Source organism: Aedes aegypti, chromosome 2 (genome assembly GCF_002204515.2).
Source record: "Aedes aegypti strain LVP_AGWG chromosome 2, AaegL5.0 Primary Assembly, whole genome shotgun sequence".
NCBI lineage: Eukaryota > Metazoa > Arthropoda > Insecta > Diptera > Culicidae > Aedes > Aedes aegypti.
This window is the reverse complement of record NC_035108.1, coordinates 18,042,444-18,070,426: the sequence shown is the minus strand read 5'-3', so window position 1 is coordinate 18,070,426 and position 27,983 is coordinate 18,042,444. Positions and strand designations below refer to the sequence as shown.

At 38.0% G+C, this 27,983-nt stretch overlaps 1 protein-coding gene and 1 long non-coding RNA gene across 3 annotated transcripts in view; one reads left to right on the top strand and one right to left on the bottom strand.

Annotated features, from left to right (window-relative positions):
* Positions 1-5,158: 5,158 nt before the first annotated feature.
* The window catches only part of LOC5571764 (phosphatidylinositol 4-kinase beta), a 401,531-nt gene continuing 378,706 nt past the window's right edge, over positions 5,159-27,983 (bottom strand). For both annotated transcript variants that reach the window (XM_021840061.1, XM_021840062.1), the window contains 10 exons: positions 26,405-26,516; positions 26,070-26,331; positions 25,895-26,008; positions 11,273-13,633; positions 11,090-11,208; positions 10,882-11,019; positions 7,723-8,003; positions 7,570-7,658; positions 7,344-7,508; positions 5,159-7,280 (listed from right to left, as the gene is read on the bottom strand). In XM_021840061.1, coding sequence (XP_021695753.1) covers positions 7,093-7,280; positions 7,344-7,508; positions 7,570-7,658; positions 7,723-8,003; positions 10,882-11,019; positions 11,090-11,208; positions 11,273-13,633; positions 25,895-26,008; positions 26,070-26,331; positions 26,405-26,516 — 3,829 coding nt within the window. In that variant the 3' untranslated portion in view covers positions 5,159-7,092. The remainder of the gene's footprint in view (positions 7,281-7,343; positions 7,509-7,569; positions 7,659-7,722; positions 8,004-10,881; positions 11,020-11,089; positions 11,209-11,272; positions 13,634-25,894; positions 26,009-26,069; positions 26,332-26,404; positions 26,517-27,983) is intronic.
* Positions 8,010-9,402, top strand: LOC110675361. The gene is made up of 3 exons (XR_002499402.1): positions 8,010-9,037; positions 9,104-9,170; positions 9,238-9,402. It is a non-coding gene; the product is annotated as an uncharacterized LOC110675361 (long non-coding RNA).

Below are 27,983 nucleotides of genomic sequence, written 5' to 3'. Positions count from 1 at the left end.
ATTGCCGAGGAGCCCCGTGACCACAAGCGAATGAAACATGTGGACATACGCTACAATTTCATCCGTGAAAAGCTGCAGGAAGGGCTGTTCAAGATCCACTACATACCAACAGGCCAACAGGTAGCAGACCTGTTCACCAAAGGTTTGGCGCGTGGACCATTTGAGACACTTAGAGATAAGTTAGGATTGTTCGGTTGAGCGGGCGTGTTAGATAGCAACCGACCACTTTGCATAGCAACTTAGGACAACAAGCTGTAGTATGCCATGATTAGTATGTAATAAAATTTTCATCATTCCTACTGTTACCACTAACCAAACCAGACGTTTAGTCTAGAAGCTCTGCTGATATCAATATGTCATGCGTGATTTAACTATCATCAAGTTGCGATGCAGTGCTCGATCTTTGGGCATTTTTTGTAATTTATTGCCTTAGGTAATATGTAAGCTGTTAATGGTTAATGAATTCATATCTTTACAATGTTCTATTCCCGTTGACTATTGTCTGAATAAAAAATGTCAATGTGTGTTTTTTGTACCATATACATTCAAAAAACTGTGATTTCAGGGTACTTCGGAAAACAAATCACGATCAAACAATGTTAAAACTCAATTTGATCTTATTAGCGTGTTCGACAAACTTTAACAGAATAGAATTAGCCTTCAAGTAGTGGTAATAGCAAGTGGTTTAGATTTTCCAAATGCTAGTTATGATTTTTCAAACCTTGATACCGTTAAGTCACCAGTCACCGTGCGGCCTCCATTCACCGTGCACATATACAAATTCCTACAGAATATTCATACAATTTTCACAAATGTTTCTTTTGTCAGCAAAATAAGATAACTGATGAAACGAAATAGTTCTTGTCACAAAGCATTTTGTGACCAAAACCTAGTTTATGTAGTCAAAATCATGTGAATTCTGTTTGATAATAAGATTTTTCAACACTCTTAGTACAAACACCAAAAATTCACATTTTACATTTTAACGATATAGTATGAATTTTTTCAAAATTTCAGCTAGTTTTCGTTTTTGATACTTTTAGTAAGATGTATTTCATCGTATGAGCAATGACATTTTATGCAAATTAGAATTTTTTATTGTTTTTCAGTCGAAACCCAAATGCACGGTGAATGGATCCTTTTCAATATATATGCTTCCTATTACCGTGCATTAGTGTAAAATGAATGAAATCATTCGGTAATATTAAATTTGTTGTTATGTGGCCAATAAACTACTCCATATTTAGTTTTTGAGTGAACATGGAATGGTTTGGACAATACAGTCAAACCTCTTATAACGATTTCAATAAAAAAATAATTATTCAGCCAATTTTGAAACTTTTTATGGTTTTTATTGTTAATGATGATTTTAATACTCTTAAAAATTAGTGTGCACACTACTAGCAGCATAGTTGCTCCATCAACAACGTTTCTTCAAGATACAAAATTAAATCATGACAAAAACTATACGCACGGTGAATGGTGCACCAGTGTGCACGGTAAATGGTGACATAGAACAGTACGAGGCGACCTTAACATGACATTTTCAAACATAATTTTTGAGTAATTTTTTGTTATGCATCACTAGTTTTAGATTTTTCCCTGAATTATTATTTAATTGCACGCTAGGTAGTGGTATTCTAGTTCGCTTCAAATTATTTGGAAAAGTTATATAATTTTTTGAAGTGCAAATTTTTCTTAAATGCACGGTGAATGGTAGCTTGACGGTATAACAGTTGAAATGAAGCAGCGAACGCAGCAAAAAATGAAAGCTGTCAAAAATAGAACGATTAGCGTTAATACAGCTGTAACGCAAACGTTTTGCAGCTACAAATCTTAGCTGAATAAATTTTGACAGTAATCGCTTTTGCTGCTTTCACTAAGCTGTAACTCAACACCGTAAAAGATAGCAACCTAATGATGTGGAATAAAACTCGCCATCATCAATCCGGCTGCTTCTATACAATATGATTTGTTATGCTGCTCAATATATATTTAAGAAGCGCTTTGTCGTTAGTTATACAGCGAGCATACAGCAGTATGCTGTAAAACAACAACTTGTGGCGCATCTACTCAGCTTGTTGGATGTAAACATTGCGTTTGACGTTTCGCACCCTTTTACAGCCTGATGAAGTGGTGTAAGCGCGGCTATGGCATCTTTTACGATCATTATAAAATATTGTGTGAATTGTTTTCGATGTAGAACGAAACGGTGTGTTTTCTTTGCCTTTCGATATAGACTGTGGTGGCAACAAGGACAGCGTCGAGACTTGTGGATGCAGAGATCGTGAGTTCGATTCCAAGCGGTGGCAGGTAACGTTGGGAACATTAAATTCAGATACTTATGATATGAATTCCGGAAGCTGTGAAACAGCTTGAAAATAATATTTAATCGATAATACAGCGAAGCTGTATAATAATTATTCAACAGTTGCGAAAATGGTTGAGAAAGCGCCTTCCGAAGATGTTACACAGCTACTTGTCGTATAACTGTCGAGATAGAGCAATGATCGGTATGAATAAAAGCTGCCAACACAGCTTAAAAGTAGCTGAGTAGATTCGCCAGATTTGTTGGTAAAAGAAAGGATCGCATAGAAGTTTTCGTTCGTATGTACAGCGCCTTTACTCAGCATAAAGCCGTATAAAGAGGGCCTAGAGAATGTTTACATTTGCACTAAATGTTAGTTGGGACACTGTAGAGCAACTTCAAGTTTTTAAAGTAAACCATCTCATAATTGAAGCTGACTAAGATTGAAAGGCCCTAGGCCGACCATATAATCTGTAAAAACAATTGCACTCAGGCAAATGGACTATCGATAAACATAGGAACCCATAAGATTCGCCACAACAAATCGGGTTGATTTTCATAAATTTGCCCTCTGAAACCAGAATTTGAAAACAAAAAACGTTTACGCGGCAACCTGGAATCGAACCAAGAGCCTTGCGATCGATAGGCCCGAGCGTACACCACGCGCCTATCGACGACTTGATGTGGAGTGATGCTAAAACGATACATAAAGCGTTCGTATTGCAATAACCGTTCCACCTTTCATAAGGCAAACGTGCCTATTCTGCGCGGCGTGTGAGGTGACACGAGTCGAATGAGGTGACAATTGTCGACTCGCTCTCATTTGATTAACATTAGTCGTCTCACGTCACTCGCGGTGAGAGCGACTCGTTTCGACTCACACGCCGCGCAGAATAAGCACAAAAATGTATGAAATTCGATTGTCCAGTTCGCTGCGTGTAAGGCAAAATGTATGAAATTCGATAGTCCAGTTCGCTGCGTGTACGAGAAGAATGCACCATGGTCGAGAATTGTGCTTATTCTGCGCGGTGTGTGAGTCGAAACGAGTCGCTCTCACGGCGAGTGACGTGAGACGACTAATGTTATTCAAATGGGAGCGAGTCGACAATTGTCACCTCATTCGACTCGTGTCACCTCATACGCCGCGCAGAATAGGCACGAATGCTGCAACCCCTCACAAGAGGGAACGAGGCACGGAACAGAGAAAACTCGATCTTTCGGAGAAGAAACGCCAGCAAGAAGTACGAGATCGCGAAGCGATGGAAGAGCTGTTCCGCACTAAAGACACATGGAAGTTTAACGAAAAGCTGAACCGTTCGCTCAAAGGATTCGTGCCACAAGCCGATTTGGCTTATTCTACGAGTGGTGTGAGGTGAGAATTGTCGGTGTCGTATAGCGAGGTGACAATTGTCGACTCGAGTGAAGTGACTCGCCGTGTAAATCAAATGGAAAGTCACTTCACCCGAGTCGACAATTGTCACCTCGCTATACGACACCGACAATTGTCACATCACGCCACACGCCACTCGTAGAATTAACCCAAGTGACGACAATTTTCTCACGAACGAACGTGAGGTGGTCGAAAGGTGGCTTTGGGAGCACGCGTGAAGGAAAAGGTAGGAACTCTGATTAGACAACAAACAACAAAGCTGCTGGAGTGGACCAACTACCAAGCGAGCTGCTAATACGGTAGTCATCCACTGGCAAGTGCGCTGCACTGGGTTATTTCCAAGATGGAGGAGGGGATGGAAGGTATCGTGTGTCCCGTTTACAAAAAGAGCGACAATTAAGTAAAACGCAAAAATAACACAAATTTCTCATGAAATCATGAACTTGAATAAAACACTATTTACTGGACTCACTGATGATTGTTGCCAAACAATCTAATGATTTCATATTAATGAAAATCTTCTAGTTTTGCACTAACATAGCTGAAAAAGTAGGGGAAGGGGTGGTAAAATGAACACCTTAAGGAAATCATCTTGTTTCTGATAGAAAAACGAGGAATTTGTTTAGTTCTATCGCACAACATCAAAAATAGGGATGTAATCTATAGCAGTGACATGGATTCAGACTAAAATAGCTAAATTTTCACATGTTTTCATCGCTATCAAAAAGCGATGCAAATGTTCATTTTACCTGCACTATGTTGGTAAAATGAACAGCGGTTGATGGTAAAATGAACACCTTGCAAAAAACGTGGACAAAACAAATATTTCTGAAAATTTTCATTGCCCCACCGAAAATACATCCATTAATGATTGTAACCCATTCAAAAAGAATTCTAAAGGTATCAGATTTGACATCATATCATAACGATATTATCCTCACTGAAAAACCTCAAGTCGTCCGAGTTAAAAGTTATGTCAGTTCTAATTTTCAAACATGGTTTTCTAAAATCTTAGATTTCGTTGATATTTTCACTTAAATTGACCTACGTATCAACTTGAACACTGAGATTTATGCTCTAAATCGTCCGTGCGTGATAAAAATTCATCAAAATTTGTTTTTTCTCGGTAAAAGGCACGGTGTTCATTTTACCACCCCTGTTCATTTTACCACCACTTCCCCTATCAACATACTTCCAGCACGTGAGCGCACAGAACTATTCTTTTCCGCGATAATAACACCTATGAGAATTAAGATTTATTACTTTGAATTCGTGAACTGCTGAAGAATCATCGATTTTTATCAGTTTATGATTTTTAAAAGTTGGTCTACAAATTAGAAAGTTAGATTTCAAGCCATTCAGCATCGAACGAACCTGCCTGATAAGTTTCTTCGGAAAGCCACGCTCAGTTGCGAAGGAAGTTCTTTCGTTCTACTCCCGTCGGACCGCACCATGCTCCCTTCAGATATCATTATCAGTATTTATTATTCTTTATATGTACTTGCTTACATTAGGTTCCAAATATTTGCTGTAGTTATTAATCATTATCAATTACCTGAAACTAATCAATAATCTTAATATTTACGCGCAAAAAAAAGGTATTTACTCCTCCGGGGTCAAGATTTGCGACTCAGCGTTTTTATTTATTTTTTGCTTCCCCTTCTTCCCCTTTCGCCAAAGGAGCCTGGTTCTGCGTAGTTACAGTCAATAAATATAGGACTTTTTTCAGTTAATAAGTTTCACGAGAACATGTGTGGTAAGAAGGAGTTTTTCTTTAGTAAAAATAAGCTTGTGGAAAACGATCTGACGAGCTCTCAAGAAGTGCAGTTTGGCTGTTGTTGACTCTGTTATTAGGATAAGTCACGCGTTTCGTTCCTCCATGACAAAGAGTATTCTGGTTGGTTCAAGTTTTAATGCATATTGAGCGTGACATTACGCTTCCGTTCATGGTTTGAGTATATTTCCGTCGTTTGCATAATAGGTTGGTAGTAGGTAAGCTTTTTCCAAGTTTTCAATTTTAACGTTTGTTTTCAACTATCAGAGAAAAATGAAAAAAGTCTAATAGTGGAAGGTGAAGCGTGTGTACGTATAAGATTTAGTGTTATATGCAGTAGACTAAAGTGTATATTTTTGATAGAAATGTGATTGTATTTAACTATAATATATTTATACCACGTTGCAGGAATATAAAGGTAAAACCAACTCTTCGAGGGTTGTGTCAAAAGAATGTTTCTATCGTATGACTGTGCAAGGTATATTTACACTCGAGGCGAACATTAAATTGCAACTAACAGCTGAATAAAAAACGGATAGGATTTGTTAGATTTTATGTGGTTGACGATGATATAAGAATAACGTAGCTGGCTATGTGCTTTGAACAGTCAAATGTCACCATGGCAACGGAAAATTGTAAAGTCGCGCCATGTTCCTTCCAGGGAAAATCAGAACAGCCAACTTAACAAGCTTACACATTGATAGCAATAAGTAGAGTTTCCTGTACTCGAAGCGAACAAAATTAGATCTTATAATCAATATTTAACCAATCGCACATTCGCTAGCACGTTATGAGTATAATTGGGCGACTTTGCCTCGAAATTCAGTGTCCTTTGAATTAAATGATGTGAGTTCGTAAATAAAATATTCAAGCGACTATAGTTCGCTCTTTGCATAAAATAGTACAAATATGTGTTTCATCATTCCTTTCTTCCCTATCTTAAAGTGGAATAGACTTTTAAATTCACTGTATCCACCTAGATTGTTCAATATGCACAAAAATACGACTGTCTTAAAACCGTACGTGGAATAAAGTCTGCTTAAGATTAAAATTTAAATGTGTCATTTGCACCCACCCAAGTCGATTTGTTTGCATTGATTAAATTCTTCCCCGTTTCATACCCCAAGTAATGCTAGGTTTCATAATTTCCCTCCCATGTATCATACAAAAAATGTCCTTGCAGGTTTCCAAGTGATTAAAACATTCAGAAGACAAGGAGGCTTTTCACAGAAAAACCACCATTCGATTTATACATACTCTGTTTTACTAAGCTACGAATTTTGACTTTCCCCTACTGACTATATTTACACGAAAATTTACAAACACATACATCAAGCAGCGTTCCATTTGCGCTCCTCCAAACCGCAGGCAATCTAGAATCAATAGAATCAGTAAACATATGCTTCCGCGCGTACATCAACTATCATTAGATTGGTAATAAATGTGTATATTTTTGTTACAAATCGAAAAACAAAGGAAACATCAATAGAAACTTCTTTTTGTACTTTTTCATTTATAATTATCTCCTTCAACCCATGGCCATCTATGATTTACGCCTACTGCGAGTGGTATTCCACACCCAATCACACCGCATGCTTAGATCTTCATGAAAAATCGCTCTCACAAAATGCCATTGGTGAAGTACTGGTAGCTGTCGTATAGTTTGGTCGTGAAGGAGTTGAGCGAATCCTGGATCAGCTGTTCGACCTTGCGCTCCAGCTCCTGCTCCGTCAGGTTGATGTGGAATCGGTTGCGCAGATTGCGCACCGTACCTGAGCAGCCATTCTTGAAGCACGGTAACTGCGAGCCTGTTACATAAAAATCGAATTATTAAATCGCAAAAAAAATGCGAACTTCGCAGAAACACTCACTGCTTCTCATGATCTCCACAATGTTGATGATGCGATCCATGTGTTTCCGCGCGGCTTTCAGTCCCTCCAAAAGCAGGTACTTGAACTCCAGCCACAACTCGGACGAAGGTCCACCCATCACGTCGACGAACTCCGGCGTCAACTTGAAGGGCGATTGTTCAAAACCTGAGAATTAGGAGAATTTGATTAAGTAAGGACATAACGAACATCTTTTAGCCTAACTTACCCAAATTCTTGGGAGATATGCTGAGGATGAACCCGAAGTCGATGTGAATCAAGTGGCCGTCGGAATGAAGCAGGATGTTGCCGTTGTGACTGTTTGGAAGAAACGCACATTCATTGACGAGTTCTCGAAATCCACCGTAGAGAAACTACTCACCGATCCTTGACCTGCAACAGGTAGGAAATCAAACAGTACGCCGCACAGGACTGCATAAAGTTGCGCTGGGCCGTCCGGAAGCGGTCCGAATCCTCCGAGTCACCACCGTACTCGTCGGCGAAGTAGTCGCTCAGGCTCTTGCTGGAGTTCTTCTTGATCTGGTGCAGCGAGACGGTGTTGAGGATCGGTTCGATCAGGCCCGAGTCGTTCGACAGACAGACGATCTTGTACGGGCGCACCCACAGGTCCACGTTCTCCTCCTTCCAAATCAGCTGGAACATCTGCGAACGGAATTGGAAGATTTGAAGGTGAGATCTCTTGCATTTATTGTTACATAATACAATACGTAATATATGTAGTATAGTTGCTGTTGCGTACTTCCCTAGAAACATTAGTAGCCGAGTAACAGTTTAGTCAGCCCAAATAAGTATATTTTAGCTGAATAAACTGTAGCTCAGCTAAAAATGTTACTTGGGTTGGAAATCTTGAAACCTTAAAACATCCAGGAGGCTGCGATCAGCTCAGAAATATCCTATTAGGGTTACTCAACCTACAGTTGTCTTCACTTTTTTAGTTTTTTCACAAGATTGCCTACTGCTGAAATAGATGAATCAAGCATCGTATGGCAAACCAAGACGAACAGAGTAAAAATAGCAGAATTTTGATGCACGAAATTGTGATAATCGAAAGGTGGAAGCAGCACTTCTACAAACACCTTAATTGCGATGTAATGCCTGTTGATGGTTAAGGCATTTATTACTTCTACTGTCTACATCAGTTCAGAGGAGAAATTCAGTTCAGAGGATAGAAAACAATTATTAGACACCTCGAGAAAAAATAGGATCACGGAGAAAAAACGCCCTAGTTTGAAACAACCAACATGTTTGTTGAATTTCAAACTGCAAATATTGTTATTTTAAATCCAAAATTTGTTGTTCCGAATTCATTGTTTTGTTTAAAACTAATTTGTTTATTAGGTTGTTTCAATATGAAATCTTGTGTCGTTATAATGTGAATAATTGTTGTTTCAAACTAAGCTTTTAGGTTGTTTCTACAAACGGCTGGTTTGATTTTACTAAAAATTAGGTTATTTGTTTCTCTAGGTGTCAAAATAGAATAATGGGTTGGTTCGACGAAAATTGTACGTTGAATCAAACTTAGATTTTATTTGGATTAGAAACAACCAAAATTTCAGTTTGAAACTAACCAACTTCATGTGTTGTTTCTACGAAAGCAAAACTGGTCAACTCAAATATGTTAAGTAACTGCAATTTGTTCCCAGTGATAAGCATTTCAACTGGAGTTGCTTGTGAAGGTAATTTGAGTAATTATTCTATTATTCTATACTTTGTTCATTCAATACTTTTGTTGTTTTTTCCAGATCCTATAACGAACGAGAAATGCTGCGGCTAACCCTTCATTTTTCTGTTGAATTCCGAAGCAGAATGGTAAGACAGATTTTGCTGATAAAAACATTATGTGCAGATAAAAACATTTTGTTATATATCATTTCAGATTGGAGAAAGTATGCGTCATGGCAGAAAATTTCCAGAAGATAAGGGCGTGCAGTTTTCGAAAGCAAGAGCCTGGTGTTTCAGGAATTATGATATGTAATAATTATCTTTGAAGACATCTACTTTACGAAACCTAAATGAATAATATAATATACCTCATAAAATATGTTTGTTTTCATCAATATCAATAATGAAAACATAAAACACAGATCAGTACCTCATCAAAACCAAAAAATAGGTGAAATCAACCAGCATATTTGTTTATTTTAAATTGATTCTTGTTTAAATCAAACCACTGTTCTTAGTTTGAAACAACCTACAAAATTGGTTGTTTCATGAACTGTCAACATTTTTTGGTTGTTTCAAACTAAGATTTTGTTGAAATTATCTTGAATGTATTGGTACGAACAACATGAAATCTTAGTTTGTTTCAAACGGTGCATTTAGTTGAATCAATCATAATTTTGTTTGTGCATATTTCAAACTAAAGTTTTGTTTGAAATAAACTGATAATTGGTTGTAATAACTAATATTTTTTCTCCGTTATGTTGGAAAGCTTGATTTCGTTGCAGAATCCATCCAGCCCAGGGATTCATAGGTGACATACGACAATACATACCACGTAGAACATTGCACAGTGGTCCAGGAATCAGTTTTACGCGGAAAGATGCATTTTGAGATTTAGAACGAAACATTAGACAAAAAAGGCCTTCTACAAAGTTGTTTGTATTAGTAAGGCCCTTTGTTTGGTGTTATTGAAAATTATGGTGGACCACATTTTCACATTATTTGCAGAAATTATATTATACATGCTTCAGCAAAGTTGTAGACCATTCAATTTTAAGCAACTATGCCAAAAAAGTTTTTTTGTATCTCTTAAATTGACCGATTTAGAGCTATTTTCCTACGACGACATAGGGTGGTCCGAAAAAAACTGGTTTTCTGGCTCTAGAGTTTTCAATTCAAATTTCTCATCAAAGTAGTCTATGAAACACTTTTAGAGCTTTGAAAAATGCGTAATTCGGTGAGTGAAAAAACCCTCTATCTCATTCCGTTTGGGAGTTATTGTTGTTTTACTCCCCGTTTCATTGTTGTGAGAGATCGCATGCATGCTACATGCGGTGGGGACACGTCCCCCGACAATATAATAGAGAGAATGTGTGCGTCTGCCGAGTGCTGGAATGCAGTAACCACGATTGTCGCTTACATTATGCTATAATTGCATCGCCTATGGCTCGCCGACCAAGAGTCGTCTGTAGAGGGTTAGCCTTGCCGAGGCTGTGTTAAGTGCTATATGCACTGGCCCCTCCTCGGAGAAATATCGTAAGGTGGTTCCGAGGAGATAAGGTTCTGAGGCATAGGGTAATGTCTGTGCACTCTTCTCATCACTTGATCAATTCAGCGATAATTGCTCACTTACAGTGCATGGGCTCCTGGTTTTAGTAGATCGTCGGTGGTGCGATATCCCACACTCCCTGAGATACCTTCTCAGGGGTGTGATTGCAGATTTCCACCTTCTTAATAAGCGTGGACATTGTAAGAGGCGACTGGAAGAGTATCGCTCAAGACGTATCGACGAAGATGCAATACGCCCTTCAATGGCGTGACGCTACACTGTAGCTAACAAGGAATCAAATTAACTTACCTCTAGTAACTGCGTGGCCATCAGTTCCTGCCGCAGATCATCGCCACATTTGACGATCGCCGATAGCAGCTTCCAGTTCTGCAGATGACCGTAGGGTGAACTTTCCCTGATTTGTCGCTCCTTCTCGTGCCAAGGCTCCTACATAAAAAACAACAGTTCATTAGATTCGAGACATGGCATCCCAATTTCCCTTCAAACCCACACTTACCTTCAGTACTGCAGCCGATGGATCCTCCGGATCGTTGCTAAACGGCCGTGTGCTCTCCGAACTCAGATTGGCACAGTGCCGATTTCGAACCTCACCGATGTTGAACACTGCCGGGGTCGCTGGAATTGGAAATCAAAAAGTCAATCACTCATGTTCCCAACCCCCACCCATCCAATTACTCACATTGCTCTCGCGAATCGTACGAATCCATCGAAAACTGCGACAGGCTGTCCCGCTCCGAGAGGCTTTTGTGCAGATTCAGGTACTGCGCCGTGATCTCGTCGTCCTCCTGGGACCAAACGTCGTCCTCGGTGAAGCCGAAGTCGTACACCCCCAGGTTGCCCGAAGACGAGTAACCTCCAATGTGGGCATTGGGCGAAGCCAACTCGCCTCCATTCGAGCACTCGGACATTTTCGATACCCGTAGCTTGACGGCAGGTTGCACTTGGTTGCCAGTTGCCGCACCGGTGCCAGTTGCAGCAGGAATGTTGGTTTCGGACGAGGCGTTCGGTTGGGCGCCACTGTCCAACCGTTCCTCGCTTTTGGTGTGCCTCAGAGTTGGCATCATTTTCGGAATGACCGGTGAAGTGTAGATGTCGTTCACCTCGACGACTTCCACGTAGATGATGTAGGGTGTTTTGTCCTTGGAGTTCAATACGGCAGTTTTCTCCTCCGTTATCCGTACGACGTGGTGCGGCGTTTCGGAGTGTAATGGAAGCCATACCCGGGCCGGGAGGTTTTTATTGATGAGGTTGAGGAGTATCCTCAGCCGGGAAGTCTTTTCGATTTTGGTCTGCAGGGAGGTAAGCATCCGACCAATGTCGATGAGGGATTTCATGAATTCCCGTTCCGGGGTCAGTTTGGGGGCTCCACATGAGCAGATCGTTTGCTGACCGAGCAGATCGTTGACCGTGCCCCGAACGGATTCGAAACATAGGCAACCGTTGTCAAACGCACGTCCACTACTCAGATCTCCGAGGCAGAGTGGCTTAGCTAACGATGGATATAGCCTGGGGTTTAGGGAAAGTGATCCCATAAGACCGGTAGCATCCGATTGGGACCGGTGGTGAGTTTTTTTGACGGTGTCGACAGTAGGTGGAAGGGATTCCATTGCTTTGAGGTGTTGCTTCCGTTCTCGCTTGGGATAAAGTTCCTTCAACAGGCACAAGTGCTTCCGAATGGAATTTCCGTTATTGCTCAGCATACCCATGTTGAAGTTGTAGGCTTCCAAAAGCCAGACGCATTTCAGCGAGAAATCTACGGATCTTCGACACCGGTAGACCAGGTACGGATCGAGGACTTCCGAAAGCTCTTCAATTTGCATGTACATCACGATCAGCTGAGGGATGTACAGGTCGACTTCGATGTCGGGGAAGCTGAAAATTTTGTTACCGATGAAACTGAGGACACCCGGTTCTTTCGAGTAGAACAGGTAGTGGACGGCAAAGTGGATATTGAAGACCGGGGATTCGAAGAACCTTAGCAAACCGCTTTGGCCCCGTTCGGTCTTGAGTTGAGGTTCGATGATTTCCTTTGGGTTTATGCAGGTGGCAACCGCGACGCCCGGTACTTTTAACGAACTAGTGGACGATGATTTTGAAAGACTTTTGATTTCCGCTTCAGGAGATTGCAGCGGCTCTGGACTCAATGTGTTGTTGTTGTTGGTAATGGTCGGTACAGTACTACTACTGTTAATGGCAGCAGCACTGCTACTGCTGTTTGATGCTTCCGATTTCCTCATTCTCGAACGCAGAACTCCAAACTCTCGCTTCTTGGAAATCTCTGTAGGAGATTTCACCTTCTCCTCGTCCTTTTCCTTGTTCTTCGCGTTCTTCTTCTCGTGATTATCGATAATGCTCTGGGCTGTTCTAAAAATGGCATTCTTGGTAGCGCCGAAAAAGTTTCGGAAGATGATCTCATTCTTTTGGTCGCTCTTTTGGCTAGTAGTACTTGGCACAGGGTTTGCTGGAACTGCTTCCTTCGACTCCACCACAGGCGTGATCGCTTCCCCTTCCCCCACGGAAACGATTGACCTGCTCTCGCCCACAATAGGCGTAGCGGCGTCCACTTCATCCTCACCGGTGGCATCCGCCACAGGTCCTTCGTTTTCCTCACCGGGTCCGTCCTCGTAATCGATCGGGACACAAATCGTCTCCAGCATGATGGCAGCTCGGTTTATGTTCTGTTCCCGATAGCGCATCTTTTCGCTAACGGGGACCGGGTCAGCAGTGGAAGACTGAGAGCCACCACTCTCGAACGACTTGGCACTTCGACTGTCTCGGGTGCCTCCGCTTCCACTTCCGCCGATGGTACTGCTGCTGGTGCTCTGTCCATCTGCTCCTCCTCCCCCATTGGAGGATAGCGTTAGCGGGTAAAAGCACAGATCCGATTGGAGCATTCGGTACTCCTCGTCCATCGAGGTGGTTTCCAGGATCTCGATGCACTCCTCCTCCGAGGGATCAATCTCGCCCGAATCGAGACTCTCCCGGGAACGGCGGATCCGCGTCAACGATGTGTGGTCCGGTTCCGATCCGCAGATTATTCCTGGAATTTTTGGTGGAACGAAAGGTAGATATTTTTGAATAAAAATAAAGTTTCATCATTTTTTTCGTATGCTGGCCATCTAGCACAAAAATCAAAAACTGCATTTCCCCAAGTTTTGTTTCCAAAGATCTGTTAAGCGAAACTACTAATTGTTTGAGAATGAAATGAATTGGTCAAATAACTCTACAAAAGATTCGTATCGATATTTCTGCATACTCCTCCTCTAAGTATTGCTTTAAGTATTTCTATCAAGAATCTCCACGAGAATTGTACAAGCAGATCCTATAACATTTCCCCGAATACCATTACCCCGAAAACCATCACCCCGAAAGTCAATACCCCGAATGGTCAAGTACCCCGAAAACCAATACCCCGAAAACCATTACCCCGAATAGTCCGTTACCCCGAATACCATTTCCCCGAATGGACCATAACCCCGAATTTTCTTGGCACGAAAAATTGAAGATCCGACAAATGAATCCCATATACCTATTTCATAGAATTTTGATTTTCATTTGAATTTTTGTTCTTAATGTTATCAAAGATTTATTATTCTTTTAATCAACAGCTATTCTTCATGAGCCAGGTGAGAACCCAAATTTTACTCACAGGCGTGTACTTGATTTTGTGAGAATGATTGTGTTCACAGCAATAAATCATTTTTCGAACTGATGATAATGCTGACATGTTAATATTAGATACATTTCCCGCCCTCTTTCAAAAGCGTTATATTATTTGTTAATGTATAATTATATTTTTATATTGCTGGAGGCAATGCGAGTTCAACATATTCTAAAATGTCATTAGACTATGGTTTGAAAAATGTCAGATGAAAATGTTAACTGATTTTAAACTGACCACTATTTCAAAAGTACATCGCTAAAGAACAGCCTATGATAAAAGAAGAAAAAAATCACTGTTGAAAGCGTCAATAATTATGATGCCAACAATCACTTTGTTAGTGCAACTTCCGAAAGAATAGCCGATAACTAAAAGAAGGACAAATCTCTTCTTGGAAATTGTAATACTGACAAGATGTAATACAGACAAGTAATGCAGGGGCTTATTTTCATTTATTTTTTGAAGTCACTGCCAACTTTGAATTTCGCTCAAGACAATTTTGTCAGTCGATTTTTTTACCGCTATTGCTCAAACTTCAACTCAAACGGTACAACTCGAAAGAACAGCCTATAACTCAATGAAGAGAAAATCATTGATTTAAATTTTTACACTGCCATTATACAACCTCGAAAGAACAGCCGATGTTTGAAAGAATAAAAAATCACCAATAGGAATAGTAGTAACTTAACTCTCCCTTACTCGATATTCTGTATCTCGATATTTCCCCTAACTCGATGGAATGCGCGGTCCCTTCAATCTAGCATACTTTGATCCCTCTGTAAGTCGAAACCTCTCTAACTCGATGTTCCCTAACTCGATGCGATCTGTTTCAGTTTCCTATGCAAGTTTACCTCTCTAACTCGATATTTTCATGGAAATTTCCAAATATTCTCCAAATGTTCATAAATTTCATAAATTTGATAATTATGATTATAGTGATAGTAAAATGAAGGTTCACAAGTCATTTCAGGGTGATAAAAAATTAAAATTTTGAAGACTATGCAAAAAGTGTCACGTTGGCAAATGTACAAAAAATTTACTATTTTTCACATTTAATTTACTATTTTAAATGTACTTTGTCGAAACAATCAAAATTTCGAAAATTGAAAAAAATGTGTTTTGTATCTCGATACCTCCCTAACTCGATGATCCTTTCAATATCGAGTTAGGGAGAGATAACTGTAGTTACTAAGCCGAAAACTTTCAGGCTCAAATTCGCGAGCTTCCTTGAAGAATTTCTTGAAGTGCATCACTCATTTTCGGGGAAGTGTCGTATTAGGGGAACTGGTTTTCGGGGTAATTTACCATTCGGGGTAATGGTTTTCGGGGTAATGTGTCATTCGGGGTAACGTTGCATTCGGGGTAATGGTTTTCGGGGTACTGGTTTTCGGGGAGATGGTTTTCGGGGTAATGGTATTCGGGGAAGTGTTATAGGACCGTACAAGCATGCCTCTAGAAATTCCTACACCTTGAAGATTGCTCCAGAAATTGTTCGTGATTCGTCTACGAATGTCTTTATTCCTGGAATTTTCATATGATCGTATAGTTCCTTCAGTAATTCCGTTAATCACCGCTAATAATACCGTTAATCACCTATATTTCACTCGCGCTCCTAATTTCACTCACTGACATTTTAAACATGTTTTGCGAAAGAAATTTTTTTAGCTAGTATTTTGAATAATTCTACTTCAATCATGGTTACATAACATGCAATAATGTAGTCCAATTTGTATCAAGAAATATGAATAAAATGGCAGTGAGCGAAATTAGGAGTGCGCGCGAAATATGGTAGCATCACGGTAATAAAGCAAACAATAATCGAGTGTTCCAGCATAGAACTGTTCAAAACTACTTGGATAAAATTTTATCCGCCTTCCTCATAGACCATACAAATATTTAAAAACTTGTATGCAGCATAATTGCCATACCGTCCCCTTTTTTTCAGAATAACATAAAGAATTCTCGCGAAACATTACTAAAGGACCTATGTACATTTGAGAGACTCTCTTTGTTTACTTTCTCTTTGATCAATAACTGAGTCACATTAAGGTGAAACAGCTTGGAATCATAATTCAATAATGTACCAAAACTTTGAAGGCACAAATCTCGCGAAAGAGGCATCTAACCACAATGTAATTCCTATTTTAGCTTTGTGCACTGACAGAAAGCTTAAAATAAGAAGATTGACCGTGTACGTTCATTATTTCAACAGATTAGTGCCTTTGAAATCGTGAGTAGGGTCACAAGCCGGCCATTGTATCTGCCATGTTTGGATTCCGAGATGTGTCACCTTAACCTCTTCTGTTGCGTTTTTTGTATGAAACTCTAGTCAAGGAAATTGCCTTTCGATCTGTAGTGAAAAACTTCTTAAAAGCTTTAGTATTCCACTGTTATAATCGAAAGAGAACGAGAGAGGAGAGAATCTCTCATTTGTACATAGGTCCTTTAGTAATGTTTCGCGAGAATTACATTAAAATTGCAACACTCATAAATTGTTGTAACTTTTTTGTTTAAGAGGTAAAATGATTGAAATTTTGAGTAATGTAGTATTCAGATACTGTAAGTTTCATTGAACATTTGTCAGTTCTAAAGTTGTACAAAATCTCATGAAGAGTCGTAAGAGAATGATAACGGTGTTTGGACTTGGAGCGCAATTATAAAAAGGTGAACATGGAAAAATATAGGAACGATGTTTTGTTTTATACTCTGAAAATTTGAAGACGATTGGTTAAGAGACGTATTGTTGGCGATTGGTTGTTTGTGTTGGACAACCTTCAGAACACCCCCAAGAATAATCTTGATCATCCTGATCTTTTTACAATAAAAGTATCTGGGATTAACAAAAGCTCTCCAACTATTTCTGCAGCTCTTCATGTGCTCTTGAACAATTTTTCGAAGGGTTCTTGAAATACCGTGGAAAGTTTTCTTTCGTGAAATTTTCATACACTCCAAGGGCAATAAGGGCGCATAATCACAGCCAGGAATCACTACAACAATTATTGCAGGCCAGCTTCACAATTAAGAACACTTCAGAACATTACTCTTAAAACTCCTTTAGGAAATACAATAGAACTAATTCTATAAAATTTCTCAGCATTTACAGCTTCCCTGGTTCAACTTTAGAAATTTCTCTAGGAACTCTTTCAGAGGTGAAATTCCTAGGATTCGTCACTCAATTTGGATGATTTATAGGGTATCCCAGAAAGTATTGGGGCATTTTAAATGCTGCCTTTGAAAACTTTGTTCGAATAAATAAACGTTAACATTGAAATTTTTGATTTTAGAAAATCCATTATTATCTAGCCTACACAAACCCTACTTTTTTGTTTTGCTGGAACTTAAATAAAAAGGGATAGAGACGAATGCCCCTTCTGGGTAGAGTCCCTCTAAACAAACAAAAAATAATAAAAATAAGAAGGAACGTTCTTTTCAAAAACTTTCGATGTGGTGAGTTTAAGTACATTGTGTCTAATCTGTTCCACAAGAATTTTTGGTTAAAATTCTATTTGGTTTCGATAAAAAATATTTGACAAAATGGTAAGATTCTAAAAAATCGCTAGTTTAGTAAAATTATTTCATTTCAAATTTACTTATTGCAAATATCTATACTTTTGGATAGGCAACAACAATTTTATATTTTTACATATTTTATTGGATATACATGGACTTGGTTTTGATCCTTTCAAAAATCGATCACAACTGAAAACGGATTTTTAGTTTTTATTCACATTTCATACAATTAAGTTTATAATTTCTAAGTGAAAGTCTGACCATTTATCGTATCGGCAATGATAAATATATTTTTATCAGATTTTTAGTGTGCGTACTTTATAACCCAGCGCAAATTTAGTGCAACAAAGTCGCTTAGAAAAAATGCAATTTGTGCAAAACTGATGAGAGGAGCTTCCAGATATGTAACACAGAAAGCGATAAAAATCGCTGACAATTCATAAACGACTCTTGTAAAGTAAAAGCAGAAAGTGTGTGAAAATCAGATTTGTATCTGCGTTAGTCTCAAAATGGCAGTATGGTAAAGTCCTACCCTCTGGGGCACCCTATAACACTGCGGAACACGTTTTTGTCTCAAGAACCAAAATACCGCTATTTACTAAGGTTTGCTGAATCCATCGCAGTTTTCAAAAATATCATAGCACGTCTAGTTTTCGAGATATAGGTTGAATATGTCAAATTTGACGATTACAGCCATCTTGCATGCAAGTTTTTCAGGTTGTATGGCATGTTAATTGATTAGTTTGCCACAGAATTCAAACTTAATGTGTATAACAATACATATCAATAAAGTTTATAATACTTTCTATGTTCAAAAGTTATTTTTAATGCTTTAGAAAAGTATTGTATTTTGACATATAGGAGGAAAGAATAATTGTGTATAAAGACTGCAAGTATGTTGAAAATATCTAAATTTTATCGTGCAATTTAAACCACATTATATCTGAAATGAAAGTTAAAGTCCTATTTTGTATGCTTCGTGAATTATAAAAAAAACTGGTAAATCATACCTGAAATTTCATGTAAACATCAAGAAAACCTGTTTTTTAAACAACTTTAGCGACCTGCAGCTAAAAGTTGTGACGTGCTGAAACATTTATGTTGGCGCCATCAGGTTCAGCGATCCAAAATCTAGTAGAGACACATAATTTGATCCTTGAGACACGCAAATATGTCATTTTTGTTACGCTGTGTAATATATCGGATACAGCTCTAACAATTAATTTAACCTCATCGCAAAGGTTTCCTACACCAATTTCTGAAAAATACCTACGAGATTCTTCTAAAGGAATTCCTTTAGAAATTTTTCAAGGGTGTGCTTCAAAAATGCAGTCAGATTCTTCGGAGAACACCTCCAAAAACACTTTTCCTCCCGAATTTCTAAGATTAATTATTAATATTTCACTACAGCGATTCTACACGAAGTCGAATCGAATTACTTCTGGTACATCATAAACCAATATTTTTTAGGTGTTGCTCTAGGCATGGGTTACTACCACATTTATTCCAGGGATATTTTCAAGGATTTCTCAGATAATGCTACAAATAATATTTTTTTCTAGGATTTCCCGGAATTACAACAATTTGTTTAGAGATTCCCAAACGAAATTCATCCTTTTTTTTTAGAAATTCCTTAAAGTTTTTCTAAGCTAAATGTTTAGTAGTTCCTAGAAAATTCCTCTAAAAATCCAATAGCTTCCTTCCTTTTTTCTCCAAAATATTCTCCAAGTTACTGTCGATGAATTATTTTAAGACATTTCTAAGCCCATTCAGGACATAAGGACCATTTTACCTGATCATGGTCTACTGCCATAAAAAGCCAGCTTGACGGGGTTGATCAAATACTACTCCAAGAAAACATCCAAAGATTCGTCATAAAATTTATCTTGATATTTATTTTCTCAATTTTTTTCTCAAGGATTCAGCGAGTTTTTTACAAGGATTGTTCTTGGCTTCTTGGGATTCCTTCAAGATTGTTAAAGGATTTCTTCAAGAAAATAGTAAGGAGTTAAATAACTCGAACACCGTCTTCAGCCATAGAACTGCATAGTCTGTAACTTAACACTAGACAACGGACAGGCATGCTCCAGTGGCATAGCCGGGAAAAATTCCTCATGAAAAGTGTCAGCGGCTGAAGTGGGAATTGAACCCACACCCCATGACACGATGCCCTAACTGCCTGACGAAACTAACCGCACGGGCACGAGGCTCACAGCCCAGTTTCTGAAAATATTTCTCCAAAAATCGCTGCAGGAGTTCATTCAGAGATTGTTCTGGGAGTTATTACATAGTATTCTGTATGGAAATCTATGTAATAACTCAATTGTTGCAAGTTAACCTCTGACAACTCCCATAATTTCTGAAGAAATTCCTCCAGATATTGGATCTTATATTCTTCCAGAATTAATGCAAATATTGTTCTAAGGAAATCGTTAAGCGATCTAAGTAGGGATTAATACAGGATGTTTTTTGAAAGACTGAACTTGACGTAACAGTTTCCATAAATACATCTTCAAGAGTTTTCTAAAAATGACTGCAGGGATTACGTCAGATATACCCATAGAAATTATTTCAAGCATTCTTCCGTGATTCCTTCAGAAATCTATCGAGAGCTGTCAAAAGAAATTTTTCCGAAGATTCCGGGCTACTAGAGTGTACATTTCCCGGCCATTTTGCTCGTCCCGGGATTCGGGTCAAACATCTATGCTTGTCCCAGGATTTATCAAATTTACAATAAAACTAGCATTTCGGTTGAAATGGAAGTACAAATTTAACAATACAATATTTTTTTCAATGAAATAAACAGATAAGGTAACTTTTCAAAATAATAACTTTTTTATTCTTATGGAATACACCGTGTCCAATATATTCTCATACACTTTTTTTTTCTTTGGTATAACTTTGCTGAATGTAGGATAATCCAATGTTGTAGTATTTCATTGTAGTCTGGTAGTATTATACTAACGTAGGATAGCTTGTTTTATGAATAAGAAAAAATAATTGCTATGATAAGTGATGAAATGTCCATTGAAGTCGTGTTTTGCACTTAAAATGAATTTTTGTTCATATTGGTCTGGTTAACAAAGTGAAAATCAGAGCATTCACAAAAAAGTTTCAGAAACTTTAAGTTAATCATATTGCATTTTGAATAGATAAATATTGATAAAAATTGATAAATATATCTGCGATAACTACAGATTGAAATTGAGCTCTGCCTATGAGCGTGCCGCTGGAAGTATTTTTCGTAAATTCTTAAGTTGATAAAAGAAGTTTATAATTGAAATATTTCCAAAATATTTCCTGCAGTGAATCAGTATTATAACCACTTTCAAAAAATATTATCACCAATGATGTCAGTTAAACAAGCGCAAAGTAATGTTATCTCGAATTTGTATGAGAATATACTGGACACGGTGTAACCTAACAAAAATCAAAACTTAGCTTGACTAATTACGGGTTTACTATGGATTTTTTAAATTACACTTATTAATGGAAGTATGATAAAAACTTAAGTCATAATTTAAAAGCAATTTGCTTTAAACATTTGAAAGAATTAAAGATCATTGAAGGTACTATAGATCATGCTAAAAGTTAATTACTGAACCCTATTGACTGAAGTTTACTGCCGTGAATCGCAAGTCAGTCCCATCTGCATTTTGGTCAAAATTGAGTTGATGTCAGTTTTCATTATATCTTCTAATGATCTTTCAGCTGCACTAACGAGAAATCACTTTTCTTTTCAGTAAAATTAGGATAAAACACCAATTCGAATTGTCCCATAATGACAAGTACAGTGGGGATTCGCTCGTTGGGGGTCCGCTACATGGAATGACTCGATGGTTGGATGTTCGCTGGTTGGAAAATATTCCAACTAAAAAGCACTCAAATGTCAACAGGAAATGTCAAACTGACTTTGACTTCTGAGTACCGTCGCATTGAAGTCTCCATATATAGAACAAATGCGTATGTATATGTGCGTTTCGTGACGATTTGATCTCCAGATGCGTTAGTGTGGAGCATTTTCACCAGCTGTCAGTCGTTCCAACTAACGGGTCGGATTCGTTAGATGGAAGGCAGTCGTGTTCCAACCAGCGAATTCCCGCTGTAAACGCATGTCAGTCCCATTGCATAAAAATGAATCGTTATTTGGTCATCTTTTTTTTTTTTCTAGCATTTATTTTTTTGAATATTTGTATGGAAAACGAGATTGAAAACTTCTCAGTCAATTTTCTCAATGCCTACATTTTACATATGGTACTGTCTTGCGTTTTTAGGCTTGCGGCAGTTTAGGTGTACTTTTAAATTTGTTATCTCAGCATATGCTTATAAAAACGGGCAATGTTGAAAAGAAAAGCATTAAAACTTTGCAACTAGATAATTAATAGTATGTATTTCTTACTTGGTAAATTGATCTTTTCATGAAAATAATTATTCGTTTATTCTCTTTTTCATTATGCTTTTCTACTTCAAATAAGGTTATAGTGAGGAAAAATGTCATTGCTTTTCATTGAAATTTAGTGGTTTTCATCAAATTTTACGTACATTTCGGGAATCCCGGGAAACGGGAAATCCCGAAATTTGTCAAATCCCGGGATTTTTTGTCTATATATGGGCGGACACTCTAGCCCGCACAAATGGATTTCTACAAACATTAATCCCAAACAATTTCTCCAACTTCAGAAATTTTCTAAGGATTTCTTCCGAATTTTGTCTAATGATTTTTCCAAGCTATAAGAAAAATCGATTGCCGCTAGGACTCTAGAATACATAGTTGTGTTTACACTGGCATAGCAGAAAAGTTTCATCATACTTTCTGCATGTAAGCACATCCCAGCATTAATGTTTGCAGATTATTGTATTTTGTACTTCTTTCCATATCTTGAATCATCCAAGTAAGAAATATATCGTACCAAATTTACTATTAAGTAGCTTTTTCGTCTACTGCTGAAATTCTTAAAAAAAAAATCTAGTAATTTTAGGAGCAATTACACTGCGGAACACGTTTTTGTCCCCAGCATCAAAATACCTCTATTTACTTAATTGAGGGTTGCTGAATCCATTGCCGTTTACATAATTATCATAGCACGTCTAGTTTTTGAGATATTGGTTGTTGAAAATGCAAAAAATGACTATTTCAGCCAACTTGCATGCAAGTTTGTCAGCTTGTAAGGAAATTTATTTGCTTAATTTGCCACAGAATTCAAACTTTATGTGTATAACAATACTTATCATCAAAGTTCATAATACTTTTCATGCAGAAAAGTTATTTTTTGATGGTTTAGAAAAGTATTGTATTTTACCATATAAGAGTAACGAAGAATTTTGTATGGAGACTACAAGCATGTTGAAAAAAACGGTTTAAGGTACCGTGGGGCAAGTGGGTAATGGAATTCGCATAGTTGAGATTCTTCAAAATCTAGAGACTTTAAATTGAAACAAATGAGGTCGTGTATATTTTTTAGCTTGACTCCCACCAAATATAAGCAGCATACTGAAATTGATTTTTATGAAAAATTAGAAAAAAAAAATACAGAAAAAGTTATTGAAAAATGTCTCTTTACTTTTCACTTGCCCCAAAAGTGGGGCAAGTGAAAAGTTTACCGTTTTGAATTAAAAATTCAAAAATAAACAGTTATATCCACGATTTCTATAAGCTTTAACATTTGTTAAAGCTTCCCAATGAACAATAACATAAGTAATATGTAAACAAAGAAAATGTTATTCTTTTCATTTGAATTTTCTTCTGTTCAGTTATGTTAGTTGAAATGATTCGACAACATTATAACTGCATTATTTCCAATGATAGTTCTTACATTATGGGACAGCAATTGCATTTCTGCTCTGTATAATTCCCACCGCTCGTTATTTGTTTTTGAGAAAGTCGGATATGACGTCGAATAACTCTTCGGGAGAAATCAAACGGAATCCTTAAATAACGTATTTAGAATCTTTTTTATGTGGATAGACCTATATCCCATTTTTATGTTTTGAACTAGCTTTACATAGACATTCCACGAGATTTCCGTGTGTTCTCTAATATTGCAACTTTTCAGTCAACGTCTTCCTTTTAATTGGCTGCCCGAAGTAGACATATTAATATTGTAATGTTTGGCAACATCTCTTAGAGAAGTTCCATGATTTCTAATAGCTTTTAACGCTTGAGTATTGTGTTTCTTGAATTATCAGCACGTTATGTTTTTCTATGATAATTGCGAACCATGTTTAGTTATGGCGACTTAAAGAGAAAACACAAATTCAATCTCTAATGATAAACTTTTCACTTGCCCCACCTGATAAGAAAAATGACGGTGTTTAAATTTAGTTATTTTTAGGTCTACGTCGAATTAATTCTAAAACTTTTTTTATTGCAGTTTGAAACTGTCACAGAGGACAACTAAGAAGTGGTACAGGAAATTATTTTACGCAACTTTTTTCCACTGAAAATATTAAAATAAGATTGTACGCTGCCAACTTGTTACGGAGTAACAGTTGACAGGTTAACAATTTTTCGCTCTATTATGCAATAATGGCTGAAAAATCTCAGAAATATCTTACCTATCGTAATGTTCTCAATGGCCTCAAAGGTTTACGCATGAGTTCAAAAGTTATTTCACATATTCAGTGAAATATATCAATTGTTTTCACTTACCCCATTTACCCACTTGCCCCGCGGTACCTTAATCTAAATTTAATCGTGAAATTTCAACCAAAATATATCTAAAACGAAAGTTTACGTCCTCTTTTACATGCTTGGTGGATTAGATCACAAAAAGTTTGATAAAATATACTTCAAATTTTAGGTAAACATCAACGAAACCAATGTTTTATACAACTTTGATGACCTGTAGCTAAAAATTGTGACGTGCTGGAAAATTTCTGAAAACGGAATCAGATTCAGTAACCCCAAATCCACTAGAGACACAAAATTTGATTCTTGAGACACGCAAAAATGTCATTTTTGTTGCGCTGTGTTACTGGAGTATTTATTGTACGAATATTTTGAAAACTTTATTTAGGAATTCATTGTAGATCTCCAAAAAAAGGATCTGGAAGAATCGCAAAAGGAATTCACGAAGGTTTTTTGGAATAAATATAAGAGAAATAGTTAAAAGAATTTCTGAAGTATTTCTTTGGGAAATTTCTGAAACCGTATGATAACCAAACAGTCGCATATTGCAAGAAACTTAGGTTGATCAGTCTAAACAATAAGGCAGGGCTTAATAAATAACCAAAGGGACTAATAATCATTCAGCGAACTAAAAAGATGGGAGCAATCCAAACCGTTGAATATAGAAACAAGTTAGAACTTGAATTTTGAAAGGAACAAATTTAGAGAATCAAGTCCAACTGGCAACATCATCAACTCGCTGATGTTGACCAATCGATCACATTTTTATCGGAAACGGTTGTGTGATTCTCCAGATACGTGCTCTTGAATATTTGAAGCGTGGATCCATGTTTCATCCTCATAGTGTATTATGATAATATTTGGCTAATTTTACATATGGTAGCATGGTAGATATTTTTGTTATACAGTCAACTCTCGCTCACTCGATATTCTGTATCTCTATACTTCCCCTAACTCGTTTGAATGCGCGGGTTCCCTTCAATCTAGTCCCTTTATTCTTCTGTAAGTCGATACCTCTCTAACTCGATGTTCCCTATGTCGATGTAATCTGCTTCAATTTCTCGAGTGAGAGAGGACTCTAACTCGATATTTTCATGACATTCGCCTCAAACAAATTTAATATTATAATTAAATTGATAATAAAATTAAGGGTGAACAAACTTTTCAATTTCCACAGACCGGTAAAAAAAGTGTCACATAGGTAAATGTGGTAAAATTGTCTTATTTTTCATGTTAAAATTACTATTTTTGTCAAAATAATGATAAGATTCAAATTTTAGAAATGTGTGTTCTGTATCTCGATACCTCTCTAACTCGAAGGTTTTTCTAATATAACTTAATTGGACCAAAGACCATTTTTGCGTTGAACTCGTTCATCTCGATTCCTAACTCTCATGATTGTCTCTTCGGTATTACCCAAAGTTTTTGTATCGATACTATTCGTATTACTTAATCCTTAAAAAGCTGAATTATCAAACCAATCATTATCCATCCCAACTCACCGGAATCGTCCGACCCGAGACTGGTCAAATCTTCCCTCTTTTTGCTATCGTTCTCCTTTCCACCATGGGCGTCACCATCTGTCACTTTCCCCGACCTTGTCGAGCCGGATGACACTGAAATGAATACGTTTTGTATTGAACACAGTCAACCAAAGCAAAGCACATCCATCCTTACCAAGCGCAGAACCAGCTCCGCCCACGTCCATCATCCCGGCACCGCCATTGCTGCTGGTGCTACTGCTCCGGCTACTATTGCTAGTACTGCAGCCGCCAGTGTTGCCATCTTCCACGCCATTGTCGTTCCCCCGCGTAAGGGCCGGCGTATTGGGCGGGTTCGTCGAGGAGGATTGCATAATTTTGGTGCACATCGTCGTGCCGAGGATCGAATTCGTGCACAGGGTGTTCTCCGATTCGGCACTTGGCGATGAAACCTCCACCTTTGATGGGAATAAGGACGAAATCTGTTGTTCGATGGCGTACTGTTTGAAGAAAAACAAAAGCAAAACTTACCTCCGGTATCCGCTGGAGGGCACTGTCCAAGCTGCGATTCCGGTGATGCTGGGTCATGTTTATTCGAGTATTGGTTACCTGTGACACTGGAGGTAATAGGATTCCCATTGATCTGCGGAAGATAGAGAAGCAATGACGGGAAAATCTAGATTAGAAGAGTGTATTGCTAGGAAAACAGATGCAATCGGTTGGAACGGAGAAAATGGCATTTCACATGGATTTGTTCTTTTGATGTTCGTTCCCAGCAGTTTGAAATCCAATTCTGTTCACATCAGATATGAAATGTATTTTCCGTCTACCGAAGGTGCAAATCCAGTTTATAGCATTTCTATCAGGGAAACAGACACCGTTCGAACAAAAGGAAAGAACTCGACGACGATGTCGTCAAAGTCAGTTTGGTTGAGTGATGATGCGTAACGACAGCAGATATCGTATATCAAGTAAAATTCAAACCCAGAGGGCCTCAAGGAAACGGTGGCGACATAATCCGACTCCCACTCCCGGGAAAGTAGGGATAAGAAGAAGGAGGGCAACAAGTTCCCCAACTGAAGAAAGGATACTGCTGTGCGAGCCTTTCGAAACCACAACACCGCATCCATTGTTTGTCAACCTGCTGATGGCTGGGAAGGGGATTGCAGAGCTGATAAGTCTTTCTTACTGGTTTCTTTTAGTACCGTGGGGATTCAAAATCTGGAATCCAACGTGGAGGAATAACAAATTATGGACTATTTATATTCAATTGATTGAATCGCTAGATGTGGCGCTATCTTTTGAATTAACAATTGAATCCAGATTTCAACGATTTACTCATTTGTAGCATAACATAGAAGATTTCTCGCATAATCTGAGATAACGCCCTAAAAGCCATTGGTAATCATGTGTGTAGCTCGTTGTTTCTGAGCAAATTAATGAATAAGCACACAAATCAACATCATTGGCAGGTAGATAATGATCCTTTCTTAACGATAGAGTTGTTAAATAACGTGTAAATCCATTCAAATGCTCAGAAACAACGAGCTACTCACATGGTTACCAATGGCTTTTAGGGCGTGATCATAAATTATGCAAGATTTATATAGAAGAGATATAGAGCGATGATAGAACCCATTTTTCATTGGAGCTAGTTTAGACGTCACTCTAGCAATACTCTAGGTATCCAAACATAAGGTAGATGGTCCAATAGTGGAGGAACTAAGCACGGTTCAACTTCAAAACTCTAGAAACTCAATGAATGAACATATTTTTGTTCAGGGAGTCTAAAAATGAAATCCAAAATGAGTCCGAAATGAAATTCTCTTATATTCACAGGTTTTTACAGAGTTTACAAAATAATTCCTGGGGCAAAGGTTCGACCTTAGTGGTATCATCGAAGTTTCCAGACAAACAATAGCAGTAGAAACAAAATGAATACCATACAGTGAACCTTCAACATATTGGCTATAAGTTTGCTGAAAAAACTTGTGACAAAATATTTACTCTCTTCTAGTTATAACAGTTTCAAAATTGGTTGTCTTGAACGAACTTTTGCCCCACCGGTGGGGCAAGAGTTCGAATCTAGTGTGGGGCAAAAGTTCGCTGG